This window comes from Spinacia oleracea, chromosome 5, assembly GCF_020520425.1.
Source record: "Spinacia oleracea cultivar Varoflay chromosome 5, BTI_SOV_V1, whole genome shotgun sequence".
Lineage (NCBI taxonomy): Eukaryota > Viridiplantae > Streptophyta > Magnoliopsida > Caryophyllales > Amaranthaceae > Spinacia > Spinacia oleracea.
Window position 1 is genome coordinate 49,577,386 of NC_079491.1, and position 16,313 is coordinate 49,593,698.

General features: G+C 38.8%; 1 protein-coding gene and 1 long non-coding RNA gene across 13 annotated transcripts; one reads left to right on the forward strand and one right to left on the reverse strand.

Moving 5' to 3' along the window:
• Positions 1 to 3,931: 3,931 nt before the first annotated feature.
• Positions 3,932 to 5,706, reverse strand: LOC130461185 (uncharacterized). Its single transcript, XR_008921582.1, has 3 exons — positions 5,104 to 5,706; positions 4,898 to 5,005; positions 3,932 to 4,338 (listed from the first exon to the last, which is right to left on the reverse strand). It is a non-coding gene; the product is annotated as an uncharacterized lncRNA (long non-coding RNA).
• A 4,745-nt stretch (positions 5,707 to 10,451) lies between these two features.
• Positions 10,452 to 15,704, forward strand: LOC130461075 (uncharacterized). 12 transcript variants are annotated; one of them, XM_056828990.1, is made up of 6 exons: positions 10,453 to 10,788; positions 11,302 to 11,638; positions 11,721 to 11,803; positions 14,329 to 14,466; positions 14,931 to 14,993; positions 15,084 to 15,704. In XM_056828990.1, the coding sequence occupies exons 3-6, from the start codon at positions 11,726 to 11,728 to the stop codon at positions 15,129 to 15,131; spliced, it is 327 nt and encodes a 108-aa protein (XP_056684968.1). In that variant the 5' UTR covers positions 10,453 to 10,788; positions 11,302 to 11,638; positions 11,721 to 11,725; the 3' UTR covers positions 15,132 to 15,704. The 12 variants fall into 12 exon arrangements, with proteins under 12 accessions (XP_056684967.1, XP_056684965.1, XP_056684966.1 ...); XM_056828989.1 differs by lacking the exon at positions 11,721 to 11,803 and having other exon boundaries at positions 10,452 to 10,788; positions 15,062 to 15,704; XM_056828987.1 differs by lacking the exon at positions 11,721 to 11,803 and having other exon boundaries at positions 10,452 to 10,788.
• The last annotated feature ends 609 nt before the right edge of the window (positions 15,705 to 16,313 follow it).

Here is a 16,313-nt window from a genome sequence, read left to right on the forward strand (position 1 = left end):
CAGTAGGGTTCTTTAGGCTTACTTTCTGAATCTCGCAGTCTATCCTGGCCTTGTATAAGCTTAACCAATCCATCCCCAGAATCACATCTAGGTCCCCCAAACTAAATTCTATCAAATTAGACGGAAAAGTGCAATCTTTTATTTTCAAAGGCAAGTTCTTAAATAATTTCGTACACCTTATTGTTGCACCATTAGGCATACTAACAGGTAAATCAATTGCCTCAAAATCTACTAACTTTAAATTTTTAACAATAGAGGTCGAAATAAAAGAATATGTTGCCCCTGAATCAAACAATGTTTTAACAGGTAAGGAGTTGATAGAGAAAGTACCCGAAACTACGTCTGCAGAACGTTCAGCTTCATTTCTACTCATTACGAACAGCTTTCCGGGAGCCTTGTTGTTATTGTTGTTTCCATTGGCAGGTTTGTTTTAGTTTGCCTGGTTGTTTGGTGCCCCAGCAGGCTTCGAACCTTGGTTCCCCGAATGGTTAAACCCTGGTTTCCCTTGGTTACTACTCCCACTACCATTCTGCTCTCTCTTCTGCTTTGTAAAGCACTCATACTCTCTATGCCCCTTCTTACGACAGTAGTTGCAAGTCACCAATTCCCCCTTACAGTCCTTCCCAGGGTGATTGTTGTTGCACATCTTACAGTGATGCACTCTGATAGGCTGGTTTTTGTTGGTGTAGTTATTCCCCTGGTTATTCCTTCCCTGAAAGTTACCATTACCATTACCAACCCCATTTCCATTTCTATTCCTTTTGAAGTTCCCCTGACTTCCCCCAGCATTAAACTCTTTCCTTTTATCCCCAACAACAATGTTCTTTTTGTCCCTCCTGGTCTGCAGGCCATAAATATGGGCAGCTCTTCCATACACAATGTCTAAGGACGTAAAGGTTTCCCCGCCTAATCCCAGTTGGATTTCATCGGTTAACCCCTGTTCAAACCTCTGAGCCTTTAGTTCTTCAGTAGCTACCACCTCAGGTGCAAACCTCGACAAAGCTATAAACTTACTGTAGTATTCAGCGATGGTCATATTCCCCATTCTAAGGTTGATAAATTCCTGGGCTTTCTGCTTCCTCATAAAAGGAGGATAAAACTTCCCCCTCAAAGCAACAATAAAAGAATCCCAATTGAATCCCTCAGCCGCACTTAGTCTAGTCCCATTTTCCCTCCACCAAAGGTCGGCCTCATCTTTCAGGTAGAGGACAGCTTGGCCTACTTTCATATGCTCAGGACAGTTCACCGCCCCAAATAGTTTCTCAAATTCCCTGATCCAGTTTTCAAGGAAGGTGGGGTCTGCCTGCCCCTTAAAGTATGGTGGCTTAACTTTCGCAAGCCTTTCAAACATGTCCCCTGCAGAATCGGGACGCTCAGTTCTTTCCTGGTTTAGTTTTTCCGCCAAGAGGCGAATAGCAGCAGCTAGGTCACTATTATTGGCCATCCTAGAGCGCGACCTGAAATTAATATGCTCTAGTTCAAGTTCGAAACTTTACTTACATTATCCTCTAGCAATGCAATATCACATTAACATTCAAAATGCACACGAAATGAACAATCATGCAAAATATTCAACTGAGAGACGAGGAATAACTTCAATCATCACGAATAATAAGTTAGAATAACAGAAGAAAACATTCCCCTTGCGTGCCCGTAAGATTTTGATCCTTTAGATAGTCACTAGTCTAACTTTTATTCCTCAGAAGAATGTCAATAACAGTCCTAAATATTAACACACACCTGTTCTCAAAATGACGTAAAAAGGTTCTACGATATAACATAAACTATGGTTGGGCGGATTGTCCAACATTTTTCTCACACACAACTAAATATGTAAGCAAAGCTAAAGGGAAACGTCATCAGACTTGTCCTTTGATTCGCTATAACCTTCTAGGGTGAATAACTCATATTTAAGTTCATCATCGTCATCCATATCAAAATAATAAGCTTCTTTTCTTGGCCTAGAGGATCTTCGTAGACCTTGAAGTTGGTGATTAGCTTCCTCTGGCTCAGGCTCAGGCTCATGTTCGGGCTCAAACTCAAACTCAGGTTCAACCTCCAATTCATGTTCAAACTCAAACTCAAATTCTTGTTCGAACTCAAACCCAAATTCATGCTCAAACTCAGGCTCCGAATCGCTTTCAGGTCTCAAAACAGCTTGATAAATATCGACCCTAGTTTGCCCTCTAGCACGATCAAATTCACGAAGGGCTTCATCATCACTATCAGGTTCTCCTGCTCTTAAAACTCGACGCAGAACAAGTTCATGGCTGGTGTAACTGTTAATGTCAGACTCGTAATCCATTTCATTTTCATCATCGCTTAGAATAATAGGGTTAGAGTTGCTCCCTATTCTATTTCCTTCCATGCCAGACATGATTAGAGATCTATAACAATTAAACATAGTTTCTATGTTAGTAATTAGTACTCTCACTTACCGTATGATCCCACAATACACAATGAGTAGGAATGTATATCAATCGCAAAGCATAGGAAAGACACGACAGTTAGCAGGTAGAGAAATTACAATCAAGTAAACATAATGCAGACACAATGATTCTATTCTATATGCCCTTTCCTATACTACCCAACTCTCAAAATAATCATAGTATATCAAACATTGAAGCATAAAAGAATAAACAAGAATGATTTATAAGAATTGGATGGATTAGAAGAATAATTATGAAACGATAAATAATTAAAATATTTTTTTTTTTTTTTTTTTTTTTTTTTTTTTTCGAAATATTAATTTGAATCTCAAAAGAATCGAAATACATTAATTCGCATAACCAAAACGTATTTCGAAGCACGATTCAAGAGTCAATATTAAAATAAGTTCAAACGTTTCTAGCTAATAACTTTAAATTTATTCACTAGTGCGAAATTACTTTTACGTAACTAATTAGTTGGTTAGGCGCCTAAGATATAAAAGGTAGACACGAAATCTCAGTAAAACCTTTAGCTCAAAAATACCACTTTGTAACACCCCGACAATTCCCATTTTCTAAAATAACTTCTTTTTAAATATAACTGTAGGAAATTATCAAAGTATTATCGCCCGTGTAAAAACGTACGGCTTATTCAGAATTTTGCAGCGGAAAACATAAAACTAACTTTTGGGTTCATAATTAATCTATTACATATTAGGTCCAAAACAATCAACTGAAATAAGGAAATACGAATAGTACGACAAGTTTCAAATCCAAGTTAACAAATTGAATCACTTAATTAAACAAATAGAACTACAAGCTCTTTAATCCCGATCCCAATGATGCATCATCTTCAAACCTGTAGATGGGCAATGCTTATTGATCCCTAGAGACTGCTCACCAGAAATGGGTCATCACAGGATCAATAAGGCATAGCCATGATCAACACACACAAACAAGCACGTAATCAGCAAAGCTGAGTACTACATACTAAAGCAATAATAATCCTAACATGATACTATTAAACATAATTAAGGGCAAACAAAGCATGATAATCTAACGACCATACTTAACTAGACTAGGCTAGACTGGACTAGACTTTTTATAACAATAACATTATTTTAATTTAAATAGGCAATGGACCGAGTTTTCTAGCTAGGCGAGGTACGGGCGCGACTCCGTAACCTCAGTGACCTGCGATATCGAGGAACGTTTGACTGAAAATAGGACGCGGTGATCAATCCGGTCCGAATGAAAGGCCATGGGCTACCACCATGAACCCCAACTCCTGTTTGTCCGTCACTTTAGACGTGCACAGTCTAAAGCTATTGCTACTCAGTTTCACTTTACATGATTTACAAATTGACACCCTGTTATGACTCAACAATCACATAAGGCATGCAACTTACATTTATTTATAACTATTTTTATCTTGGAATTGAGTAAGTGATCACAAAGGCATCTAACAAGACTCATTCCAATTAACTCCAATCTTTTCTTTAATACTAATCAACCCCTGAATATGGGTATAAGGTTTCAACTTACTAAATGAGGTCCGCCCTCATAAAGTAGTGAAAAGCTAAAAAGGAACAACAATTAACTGATCTGAATTATATACTAAACAATCTAGTGTTCCCAATCAAACATGTTTGCATCAATCTTCCATACTAACATGTTATAATCCTCAAAATGCAATAAAGGTTTAATATGTTCATCCAACAGTATCAAACATGCAGTTTCAACCCGACTAAGTTCATCAACAACATTAACATAACCAGGTTCATCAATAATACACATGGTTTCAACAATTAGCACACATTCCAAGCACACAGGTATGTACGTACCTTGTGTAAACAAACTGATAGGCCACTTTAACACTTTCAAAAGTCGCCTAAAGAGAATTCTCCGCCTAAAGCAACCAATAAATAATCTCAATCAATTTCTGATCATTGACAACCATAATAAAGCATTCTAATTGCATCCTAAGCATATTTAGAACTTTCCCCAATATCAAAACTTAAACATTTGATTTCTTAGAATCATAATTGTTGAATTAGTTATTGAAATTCGTTGAAAACTTTTGCAAACATCGTACTTTAAATTTTCCGCAATATAGATTTATTTAAAAGCTTCACCATGGTCAATCTACGTCCCTAGTACATTGAAACAACAAATTTAATAATCCATACTCAACCTACCATGATTTAAAATCATAAAAACCTTGAATTTCATACTTTAATCAATCAAAAAAACTAATATTTCAATGCATTTATATAATCTGAAAATAAAATAATATTGTTTAAATTATAATATACGAATCTGAAAATTAATATTTCAATTACGCACGTGTAAAAATCTGAAATTTGCAAATTAAATCATGAGACTTATAATCTAAATTCAAGAATCATAATTTAAGTTAAAAATATATAATTAAGACATTCAATTAGTCTAGGGTTTAAGGGTTTAACCGAATAAGGGAAGGGGGAGAACTGCCGGCGACGAGGAAGGCTGGGCGGCACGCGGCGGTGCGGCGAGGAAGGCTGGGCGGCACGCGGCGGTGCGGCGAGGTGGTGTTGCTGGCAAAACAATCAAAGCATGGTTTGAGAGCCACGAAAAGGAAACGAAAGAAAGGAAAAACACGACGGGAGAACGGAAATAAGGAGGAGGAATCTACCGTGCAAGGGTGGACGACGAGGACGGCGGTTATTGCAGAACCACGAGCGCTCAGCGTGGTGGTGGTGCTGTGCGAGAACAAGAACCGGTTGAGGAGGAGATCAAGAAAACGAACAAGAGAAAGAGAAATAATGAGAAAGAGAGCGACAAGAGAGGAGGTGAGCGTTACCAGTGGCGACGGGATGCCGGTGACGTGCTGGTGGGTCCGGCGGCGTGAGCAGCGGCAGCAAGGAGGAGGGTGTTGAGGGTTTGGTGCTTGATACGTGAACAGTGAAGGAGCAAGAGGAGGTTTTCTCTTTTTTTTTTGTTTCTTTGGGTTCACGTGCATTAGAAAAGGGGAGGGAGTATTTGTTGGTTTGGGCTTTACCCAATTGGGCTAGGAGTAGGGTTTAGGTTATTGAATCCGAAATGGTTAGGATTGCTTGCTAATTTCAATCGAACGTGATTTCGAAATTCGAATTCGTTTTAACGTAAAATTCAAAAATACATTTTGATTTCATAAATCATTAAAATTATTCACAATGAAATAAAATAATTATATTTTAATTACACATTCATTTCTGAAATCCGTAAATTATATTTAAATGTATTAATATACGTTAAAATATATAAACAAAATATATAAAATTACGGGGGATTACAACAATAACACACCAAAATAAGTAAATGCAAAAATGAAAAGAAAAAATACCTAATATGTACAGGTAAGTGAACACCCCCCAAGCTAAATCAGACAATGTCCTCATTGGCTCAAGGGGTATCGAACCATCTCTATCATCCTCAGCATCATTGATGGCCTTGACCATCGTCACCATCATCACCACCGCGACCACCATGACCACTAGGGGCCGCTCCATACCCACCGTAGTAGTGGGTGGGTGTGAAAGTGCCCATGGCACCGGGAGCTCCATATCCCTCCGCGGGATAGGTAAACCAGGAAGGGTGTTGGGCATCCTGAGGAATATAGCCCTGCCTGGCATACTGATCATAAGTAGGGAACATGGCTCTTTGGTGATCACTCGCAAAGTCATGAAAACCGATATCAAGCCTGTCCAACCGCTCATGAATGGAGCGTTGCTCCTCCTCTGGTGTCGGGCCACCCTGTGGCCTCCCCTCATCCCCACGACGCCCCCTCCTAAAGTAGGTGCGAGGCTCGGGCTGAAACTGGTGGGGCTCTGGCTTTGGGTCGGGCTGGGGCTCAGGCTCCTGATCTTGCTCAACCCTAACATACAAATAGTGAGCCTGGCCGGGTCTGAAACGGGTGCGGCCCTGAGGGTCAGGCAAGGTGAAAAGCCTGTTCCCCTCGAACATCCAATACATGGCACCCGGGCGAAACAACCCATGCTCACCCTGCAAGCGGCGAAGCCCAGCAAAATAGGCCAAGTCTAGCAGGTTGCTACCCAAAACCGGTGTCTGGTTGGCCTCTACAAAGTTCACCGTGGCCATAGCAATGTGGGTGATCAACCCACCAATGGTGATGCGGGTGGTGTGCGAGCTAGTGGCTATTGAGTAAAGGTGGGAAGCCACATGATGGGCCAAGTTCATTGTATACCTCTCCTCCCCCTCTAGAACATAACCACCCAAAATCTCCAACTCCGTACTCCTAAGATTCCTCCCTTCCAAAAATGGTGAATCCCAGGAACCTGTAAAATACAATAGGGACATGGTGTTGAATCTTGGAAGCATGCAAGTGTTGCATACTACCGGGATCACTATTTCCGGTCAGCTTTCCCCACATTTCACTATTGTTATGGGCATTACCAGGCTTCCTACTGGGGGTAGTGGACAAACAAAAAATCCTACCAAAGTCCTCAATACTCAAATGTACATCACGGTTCATCAAACGAAAATGAACAGAAGACACATCCCTATAACCATTTTTACGCAAATGCAAAGAACTCAAAAACTCCAAAGTCAATCGCCTAAAAGTAAGACGCAACATGCTATACATATTCTTCATACCAACACCAGAAAAAACTCGTTTGACAGATAAAACGGGTATGAATTACCTCCCTCTTTTTGAGGTGGAAGAACCGATCCCGTTGCCACTCCGTAGTAAAGATAATTTCCGGAAAATCCCGGTCAGCTTCGAACTAGGGCGGCGGTGGTGGTGGTCGGCTCACGAGCTCGGCTTGTAGAAGCCTCTTGTTGGTTCCTTTCTTGGATGGTGCAATTTCTTTTAGGTCGACTAGCCATTTGTGAAAATCTGATTTTTTGGAGTTTTTGAGGTTTTTGGGTGAAATTTGGGGATTTTGCGGGGATTGGAAAAATCTGAAATTAATTGGGTGAAGGTTGTAGAGGATGATGAGAGGAAGATTTTGATGTATGGTGTGTTGAATTTGGTGAAGAAATGAGTGAGATATGAGGGTTGGAAGATTTTTGAAGCTTGGGGTTTAATGGAGGAAGAGAGAGAAATTTGGTTGAAGAAGAAGATGAGAGTGAAGGATATGAGGGATTTCGTGACTTATTTGCTGAATTCCCACGTCGCCCGATCGGGAATCAGTTCGCCCGATCGGGCGAAATAATAAACTTCAGGAACAATCTGTGCGCGCCCGATCGGGCGCACCTCGCCCGATCCGGATCGGGCGATTTGCGAACCGCCTTCAGAACTTCTTCTTTGACCATATTATGCCTCTTGACTCCTTGGTGACATCATCAACACTCACCCGATCGGGCGGACTCTCGCCCGATCGGGCATCTTACTCGACATACGGGCCGATCGGGCAAATTTCTCCCGGTCGGGCAAAATTCAGCTGTTTTCCACATTTCGACACGCGCCCGATCGGGCGCACCTCGCCCGGTCCGGATCGGGCGATTTACAGGGTACTCCGTTTCAGCTTTAATTTCACTTTTTCGAACTTGGAGTATTAGACCTGCACACTATTAAACACCCAAACAACGTAATTCCCTCTTCTCACCTCTCCAATGCCAAAAACTACACTAAAACACACACTCAAAGGAAAAATTATACTAAAAGCACACAAAGGAAAGTAGAAAAATTGAAAATTTATACTACTAAAAGCGATAAATGGATAGTGAAGTACTCATCCCCCAGATAGATTGATGCAATGTCCCCATTACACAATCCCAGTTTACTGCGCAAAAAACGAAAGGAAGGGGATGAGGGCCACGACAACTCATCAAATGGGGGCACCAAAGGTGATGCCATCTGGTGTCAAATCAGTTGCCTTGGATGAGCTATGTTGTAATCCCCCGTAAATTTATAAATTTTATTAATATATTTTAACGTATATTATTTATATTTAAATAGAATTTATGAATTTAGTAATAAATATATATTTAACGTATATTTATTTTATTTTAAGTACGTTCTAAATATTTAACGATTTTTGAACCTTATTATATTTATATATTTAATGTATATTTAATTTTATTTAAATATATTCTAAATATTTTAACGGTTTGTGCAATCAAGAATAATTTTAGAATTTTATGTTGAAAAGAATTTGAATTAGGAAAACTCGTTGAATTCGGAAAAACAATCCTATTAGGTTTGACTCAAACACTAAAACACAAATCCTAATCCTATCCCACATGGGAAAAGACCAAAATAAAAACCCCAAAACTCCCTTTTCTATTTCACGTGAACACCTTCAACCCTCAAACTCCTTGTTGTCTCTCCGCCTTACCGCCGCCGCACCACAACCTGCAACCACCGACGTCGGCGTTCTACCCATTACCGCCGGTAATCCTTCGTTCTCCCTTTCTCTTTCGTTTCCCTTTTCTCCTTCGTTCTTCCTTAACCGTGTTCGGTTTTCACGCAACAACCACAGAAGCTCCGTGAGCTTTCCTCGTCGTCGGCGCAACCACCAGCGCAGCCGCCGCGCAGATCCCAACCACCGGCTCGTGCACGGTAGTCTCCTTTTGTTTCTCTTTCGTTTTTATTTTCTTTCTCATCCGTTTTTCTTTTTCTCACGATTATTCGTTTCTTTCCCTCCTCCTCTTTCTTGCTTGCACAGCCGCACCACCTCGCTGCCACCACGCACCGCCGTGTGCCGACCACCCTCGCCGCTGCCGCGCTGCCATTGCCGCCGGCCAGCAGTACCTTCTTGTTCTTTTTGTTATTTCATCCCCTTCATTTTATTTAAATTATTATTTATCTTTTAATAAATTAATTAATGTTAATTTTCATGATTTAAATTATTAAGTTTTGATGATGTATTTAGAATTCAGATTATCTGTTGATATTATAAATTAGTTTATTTCAGATTTATTAATCATGTTTAAGTTTGGATTTTAATTATGTTTTGTCAATTTAAATTATGTTTTCATGAAGTACATTTATAGTTTTTATGGTTTAAATATAGATTTCTAATTATATGTACTACATAATAAAATTATTAATTTTCAGATTATACGATTTAATTAAAATAATGGTTTTAATTATTGAAGTATGAATTTTAAGGTTTTTAATGATTTAAATCATGGTAGGATGACTGTGAATTATCAAAGTTATGATTGTTATGATTCTAAGCATGTTAATTTGGTGTTGGGGAAGTTTCAAAATAGTTTATATTGCTGAAAATTAAAGTATGGTGTTTGCAAAGAGTTTTCAACGAATTTCAATCACTAATTCAATAATTATGATGCTAGGAAATCAAATATTCAAGTTTTGATATTGGGAAAAGTTCTAAATATGTTTAGGATGCATTTAGAATGCTTTATTGTGGTTGCGAATGATTAGAGATTCATTGGGATTATTTGTTGGTTGTTTTAGGCGGAGAATTCTCTTTAGGCGATCTTTGAAAGTGTTAAAGTGACGTATCAGTTTGTTTACACAAGGTACGTACATACCTGTGTGCTTGGAGTTGTGTGTTATTATTGAAACCATGTTGAATTTGTCGATGAACTTGATTTATGTTGAAATTTACATGTTTAATATTATTGGATGGACATGTTGAACATATATTTCGTTATGAGAATTATAACATGTTAGTATGAATGATTGGTGCAAACATGTTGGTTGGGAACACTAGATTATTTTATAAGTATATATCACTACTACAAAATAGGGAATAAAAAACGCTGAATAGAGGACGGTTAAGTTTGTTAAGCGTTGTCTAGGTGTATAGAGAACGCATTTCTCTCATAACAGTTGTGTGAAAAAAAGAATAGAGGATGGCTACCTTACCTGACCGTCTTATATTCTTTACCATAATAATAAAAAAAATGTAAAATATAAAATACTTAATGAAATATAAAACTGTTTTCAAGATAACAGTTTTGTATTCTTTTACAAAACTATTTCACAATAAAATTAAAAATAAACCTTAATTTAACCCGCAAATCAATTATTTTTTAAAAAATAAAAAAAATACCAAAGCAATTAAAGTTTTATGAGTTAGGCGGCGGTAAGGAGGTTAGGAGCGCAATTCATAGAACCCTCAGGAAACAACTCCAACTCTGCTCACAAGAAAACCGCAAAACCTCTGGACCGCCTCTTCACCGCCGCTTCTCACTCACCTCTTTCCAGCCTCCTCCCAAACTCCGGTAAAACTCGCAGAAACCACTCCAAACTCTGATCGCAAGATAACCCGCAAAACTCTGAACTGCCGCTCTGCACCACTGCTCCTCACTCTGCGCCGCCGCACCATTGGACCTCTCTCCGTCCGCCTCCCAACCTCCGGTAAAACCCGGTTTCCCCACTGCTGCCATAAATTTCACGGTTAGTGTGCTTAATTATGTATTTCATACGATTTTATTCAACCTATAACCTAGGGATTATGAATATTTGTAATTATCTAATTGTAATGTATGATTAAAGAATTCAGTTTGTTAATTATCAAAATAAAAAAGAGCAAGAAATTGTTTAAATGGTTTAGGCTTCAATCACGATCAATCACAATAATATCTGCTGCAGTGTATTTCTTAACAGAATTCTTATTGTGACCTCCTTGTATGTATTAAATATTAGGTCGAATCAATTTAATCAAATTATTGCTGCTTGTTGAATTATAGCCGAATGAATTTGCTGCACTAAGGTCTAGCTAAACTGATTAAAATTCTCAGTTTGGTAGCAGGGGGTTATCAGGGAGTTGTATATTGTTATTAAATTGTATAAATTATTTTGAAAGTTATTGTATTAAGAATAAAAATTAGAGTAGAAAAATGAGATACAACATATATTAGCACTGTGTTCAAGATTTTAATTTTTAAAAAATAAAACTATTTTTGCTAGGCATGAAGTTAATACAGTGTGCACTGCCAGCAAAAATAAGCAAACTGAAAAAGGCCAAAAAAGTAAGCCTTTCCTGATTCAATCGCTGGCATTGTTGCAGCAGAACCAGTGTTCAGTTGAAATCTTCAATGCCTCTACCATACCCTTACAAATCAATCAATCTTCAAGGATGAGTATATGAGTCTAGTAAAACAGAAACATGCATAGAAGCCAACAGTACCTGTTAGAACAAAAGCGCAAACGAACCAATGAGCACGTGACCAAAAAAGAGAAGCACCGGAACTGGCTTTGTTACATACAGATTTCCTGCAAGGAAATACATAGCATACAGGAAAAGGTAAACTTATTGTTGTTGTTGTTGTTGTTATCTAGGACTCCTTTTCGGAAGCTCTTTTAAGTTTTGGTGCAAATTCTGTCAGTATGGATGAACACGATGACTACGAGGACTCTGATGAGGGACAGTGAACTCAAAACCTTGACTTATGTGATTATTTTCCTGGAAGTATGTTTCTTTCACCATCCTTTCCTTGAACCGTTTTTCTCTTAGATCCACTATGAATTATGATACCCTATGTGTATACTGTTGTTACTCACATCATTGATTACACTATTCCTTATCATTTGCGTGCTGATAGTGTAGACACCTACTTTTGTCCCCGTTCCCGCAAGGGAAAGGTTCGATGATGAAAGCATAAAAACTCCACTTGACAACGCATCTCCTATAAAATAAACGAATCTCGATTCCCCATTTCATTTCACCCGAAACCTGCTATTTATGGAAACCTGTTAAAAATAGTAACTGCCGTAAAAGGTAGCTTCTAAAAGTGGCAAATCATAAAAGATAGAAACCTGTCAGAATTAGGTGTTGCACTCCAACATAAATCCTAAATGAGATAGAAAACCGCGAGAATCCTATTCCTAATAGGATTCGGAAATAAGAGTTACGTATTAATTAAAATCCTAACGAGCCTAGAGTTCGTAACGGGCCCAGACGCATTCCGTCAAGAAATTGATACGCGCTAAAAGACTCGAATTTATCTCAAACTCTACGGATTTTAGGAATCCGAATCTGACTAAACAAAACTGCCCAGATCCTATTTTCAACGCCTGGCTCTGGGCGCCGAAATCTTCGGCGCCCAGGGCTGGGCGCTGAAAGTACCTGGGTACGTGTTTTTTCCTAACTCTTTGCGGATTAGAACTCTGCAATTCTATCTTTCCACGAACTCATCCCTATAAATAGGCCCCTAGTTTCGACGTGAAACAACACACAACAACACATAATATATTCTGAGTATTGACTCTAAACCCCTAGCCTAAGCCTCTCGCTGCGAAACTGTTCACGCGTTCTGTCGCAATCGATCCATAAATCGAACAGAACGTATCCTGTCCCATAATTGAGATTCGTTAATTAAAAAGGAGAAATAGCAAAGTCAAAGTGGTTAGTTTTCTGAGAACCGTGACGCACCTCTCAAGGGTGCGTCGTAATGTGTCCCTTTTCGATGATTTAACCGCTTTCCTCACCCTTTTTATGAACTGTTAAACTAATCTAATATGATTATTCTATCACGCCTAACAAATATAATATTTTTGGGAAATCAGATTATCATGCTAGGTCCCTTAATGTTATTTAAATCAGATGATCACGATCGAATTAGTATTATATGTTGCATATTGCTAAAATCAATTCAGATTAGTTCAATAGTTAACGCATGTCCCTTCAATTATTTATGCTGAGCTAGTAAGGATATCCTGCCTCTGGAGTTATCGACGAGCGAATTACTCCTCTCGGTAGTTACAGTCCCCCGAACCCTCAATCTCTACCTTGCGGGTGTATATTGAGAGATCCCCACACCAGGGATCACAAGGGAACCTACGGCCGTCGTGGTCAAACATAATTGCACTCCCTTTATGTCACGATAACCGGGTTTTGTCAGTTTTTCTCATTGTCGTTAAAAACTGAATGGCGACTCCTATATTACTAGTCATTTGGGTGTATACTCACAGGGAATCCAATTACACTTGATTGAATAAAAAGAATCGTCACACCCACGAGGGACAGGTCACGCATTAGCCTCGCGCTTTTTCGACCCCCTCACAGATAGCGTTAGTGTGAATGCTTCTATGGTAGTATAGAACACCTGTACTTGTGTATTTAGCTGAATACTGAATACTGAACCCAAAATTAATTTTGATCAGAGAAGGAATCGCGGCTGTCTATGCGATTTGGATTCTGGCTCTGACCTTAGGCATAAAAATAAAATGAAACAGGGTTTTAAAGTCAGTTTCTTTTGCACTGCCTCCTTGATTGGAGGAACCTCTTTTGTTTAGAACCTATATTAATTCCCTGGTCTAAGGCTACCATAAAAATTGTGTAAGCAGATTATTATGGTGATACATGATTGAGGAAGTGCCTTTGAATAACTTTCCTTGGACTGTCCAGTTAAGTGTTTGATTTGTGTGTGTGTGTGTGTGTGTGCGCGCGCGTGCGTTTTGGTGGGGGGGGACATGCCCCATGCTCTGCTAAATTGTTCAAGTATAATTTTGTCATGAAGACCAATAACAGAATATAAAGCATATCCTATCGTGTCCTGGAAATTTCCAAAGAGATATATTGTCTTTTTGGTCTCATGATGATGACCAAATTTGGATAGCTACAATTCTGTCGAAGTGGGAGTTGCTGACATTCTGACAATACAACTTACTCCATAGTATGTATGGTATGGTAAATGATACTACTGTGTGCCCGTGCTCTGTGCCATTCAAGAGTTTTTTGCTGTAGTTAAAGTTTTATGGTTGGTGAATCTGATAACAAAAGATTTTCCTTATTTGATAGTGGCATGCACATAGCCTTCTATGAAATGATATACATGTCAAATGCAATTGAGAGTTGTGATGTTAGCTGTTCAATACTCTTACAGTCTTTGGTTCATCGCTTACGTTTCCAATTTCAAATCTAGAATGATACACTTCTATAGATGTCACTCAAAAATATCAGATCTGATTCCTTGTTATAACTTCAATATGCAGGTCAGCATGCGTTCAATATTCACTGGATGTGAAGATGTGCCTCCATCCATATCACGCGTTGCTGATTCCGTTGGCATAGACATGCCAACTTTTGAACTCTTAAAATATGATCCCTATGACTGGATAAAAAGAAGTCAGGTTGATGTTGCTCCATTCCTATCCTTTTTATATTTTTTATTTTCTTTGAAAGTGTTTGATGATATTATGCTTGTTATATATCAAGGCAAATATATGTGTTCCTGATAGTAGTGTGTCAGTGTTATACTTCACCACAATGATATCCCAGTTCCCAAGGTTCTTAGGGTTGCACCTATATAGTGTTTTCAATACGAAGTATTTAACATTTGTGTTTCGATTTTCCCCAGCTAATTCAGGTGTGTTGTTAATTGAAGTATTGTTATTCTTATTCTCATTCTCATTCTCAGTAAAGAGATCAATTGGAAAGAAATGGTTCTCCTTTTCCTGGCTAATGGAATCCTGTAGAGATATTACTGAAATCTGATGGGAAGGGCGTTAGGCGTTAGAATTGGCTTAGTATCTTGGACAGTTATTCACCAACATAAAATGGTTTTATATTACTGAACGGCTGTTTTTTTTTCCAGGTTTTGTCAGCTTTTGCAAATGCATTCCATGCCTTGCAGCCTCTTAAAAGTACCTGCTTTCAGGTAAGAAATGTTTGATAGTTTGGTTATTTCGAAACCTTGGTTGTCTTTATGCCACTTTGTTACTGCAGTCTTCGATCTTGTGAGCATCAGATATCAGATATAAGCTGCCAGTTCAACTTAATACTGACCCAATGCTAGCTGCTCAAGAACATGAAGCAGCTAATACGCAAGAGCTTGCCCCTTCTCCTGTGAGTGAGCAAACTAGCAGCCGGTGGAAGGCCCCGCTAACTACTCCATACAAGCTAAACACAGACGCTGCTACATCAGTGAGAATGACAGGGTTGGGTATGGTGTTCGGAGACAATGTAGGTGACGTGCTAATGGCTGCAGGCATGAGGATTGATGCTGCTCTACCAGCTCTTCAAGCTGTAGCTGAAGCAATACGGTTTGGCATGAGTATGCTTATGAAGCAGGCTACCGCTCCCTGGAGGTTGAAACTGATTGACTCGCTTGCGTTACTGAAGCTACTGCAGAGGGACAACAGTGAGAGATCGTTTGTCCAAGTTCTTGTTGATGATATTCTCTGCTATGCTCAGAAGTTTATGCGTTGTAGGTTTCTTTTTGCCAGTAGAATTTGTAATAAGGTTGTTGATTCCATGGCCAAATCAGCTCTTTCTTTCGAAGAGATTAAGATTTGGATGGAAGAAAGCCCCACTTTTGCTAACCTTGATTATGATAGACAAGGAAGGATTGACTGATATATATATATAACTCCATTTTCTCGCCCAAAATAAAATAAAATAAAATGTTCGTTTTTGCAAATATATATATATATATATATATATATATATTTTCTTTTTTTTATAAAAAAAGATGGAATAGAAGACGGTTATCTAAGAAAATCGTCCTCTATCTTTATGCAAAAAAGGAGGAATATAGTACGCCTATCTACGCCACTTGTCCTCTATTTTAATAAATACATTACAGTTAAGTGTCTCAACCGTTCTCTATTCCTTCTGTATTTTCTGATTTAATGAAGGGAATAGAGGACGGTTAATTAAGACCACCATACTCTATTCATATGTATATAGAACGCCTTTCCCAACCGTCCTCTAAACTATAGAGATCGCTTAGCAGGAGAACGGTCCTCAGGCGTCCTCTAAAGCTTATTTCAACAGTTCTCTATTTCCTTTTTTGTAGTAGTGTATATTGATTCAGATCGATTGATCGTTGTAGACACCTACTTTTGTCCCCATTCCCGAAAGGGAAGGTTCGATGATGAAAACATAAATCTCCACTTGACAACGCATCTCCTATAAAATAACGAATCTCCATCACCCTTCTCGTTTCACCCGAAACCTGCTATTTATAGAAACCTGC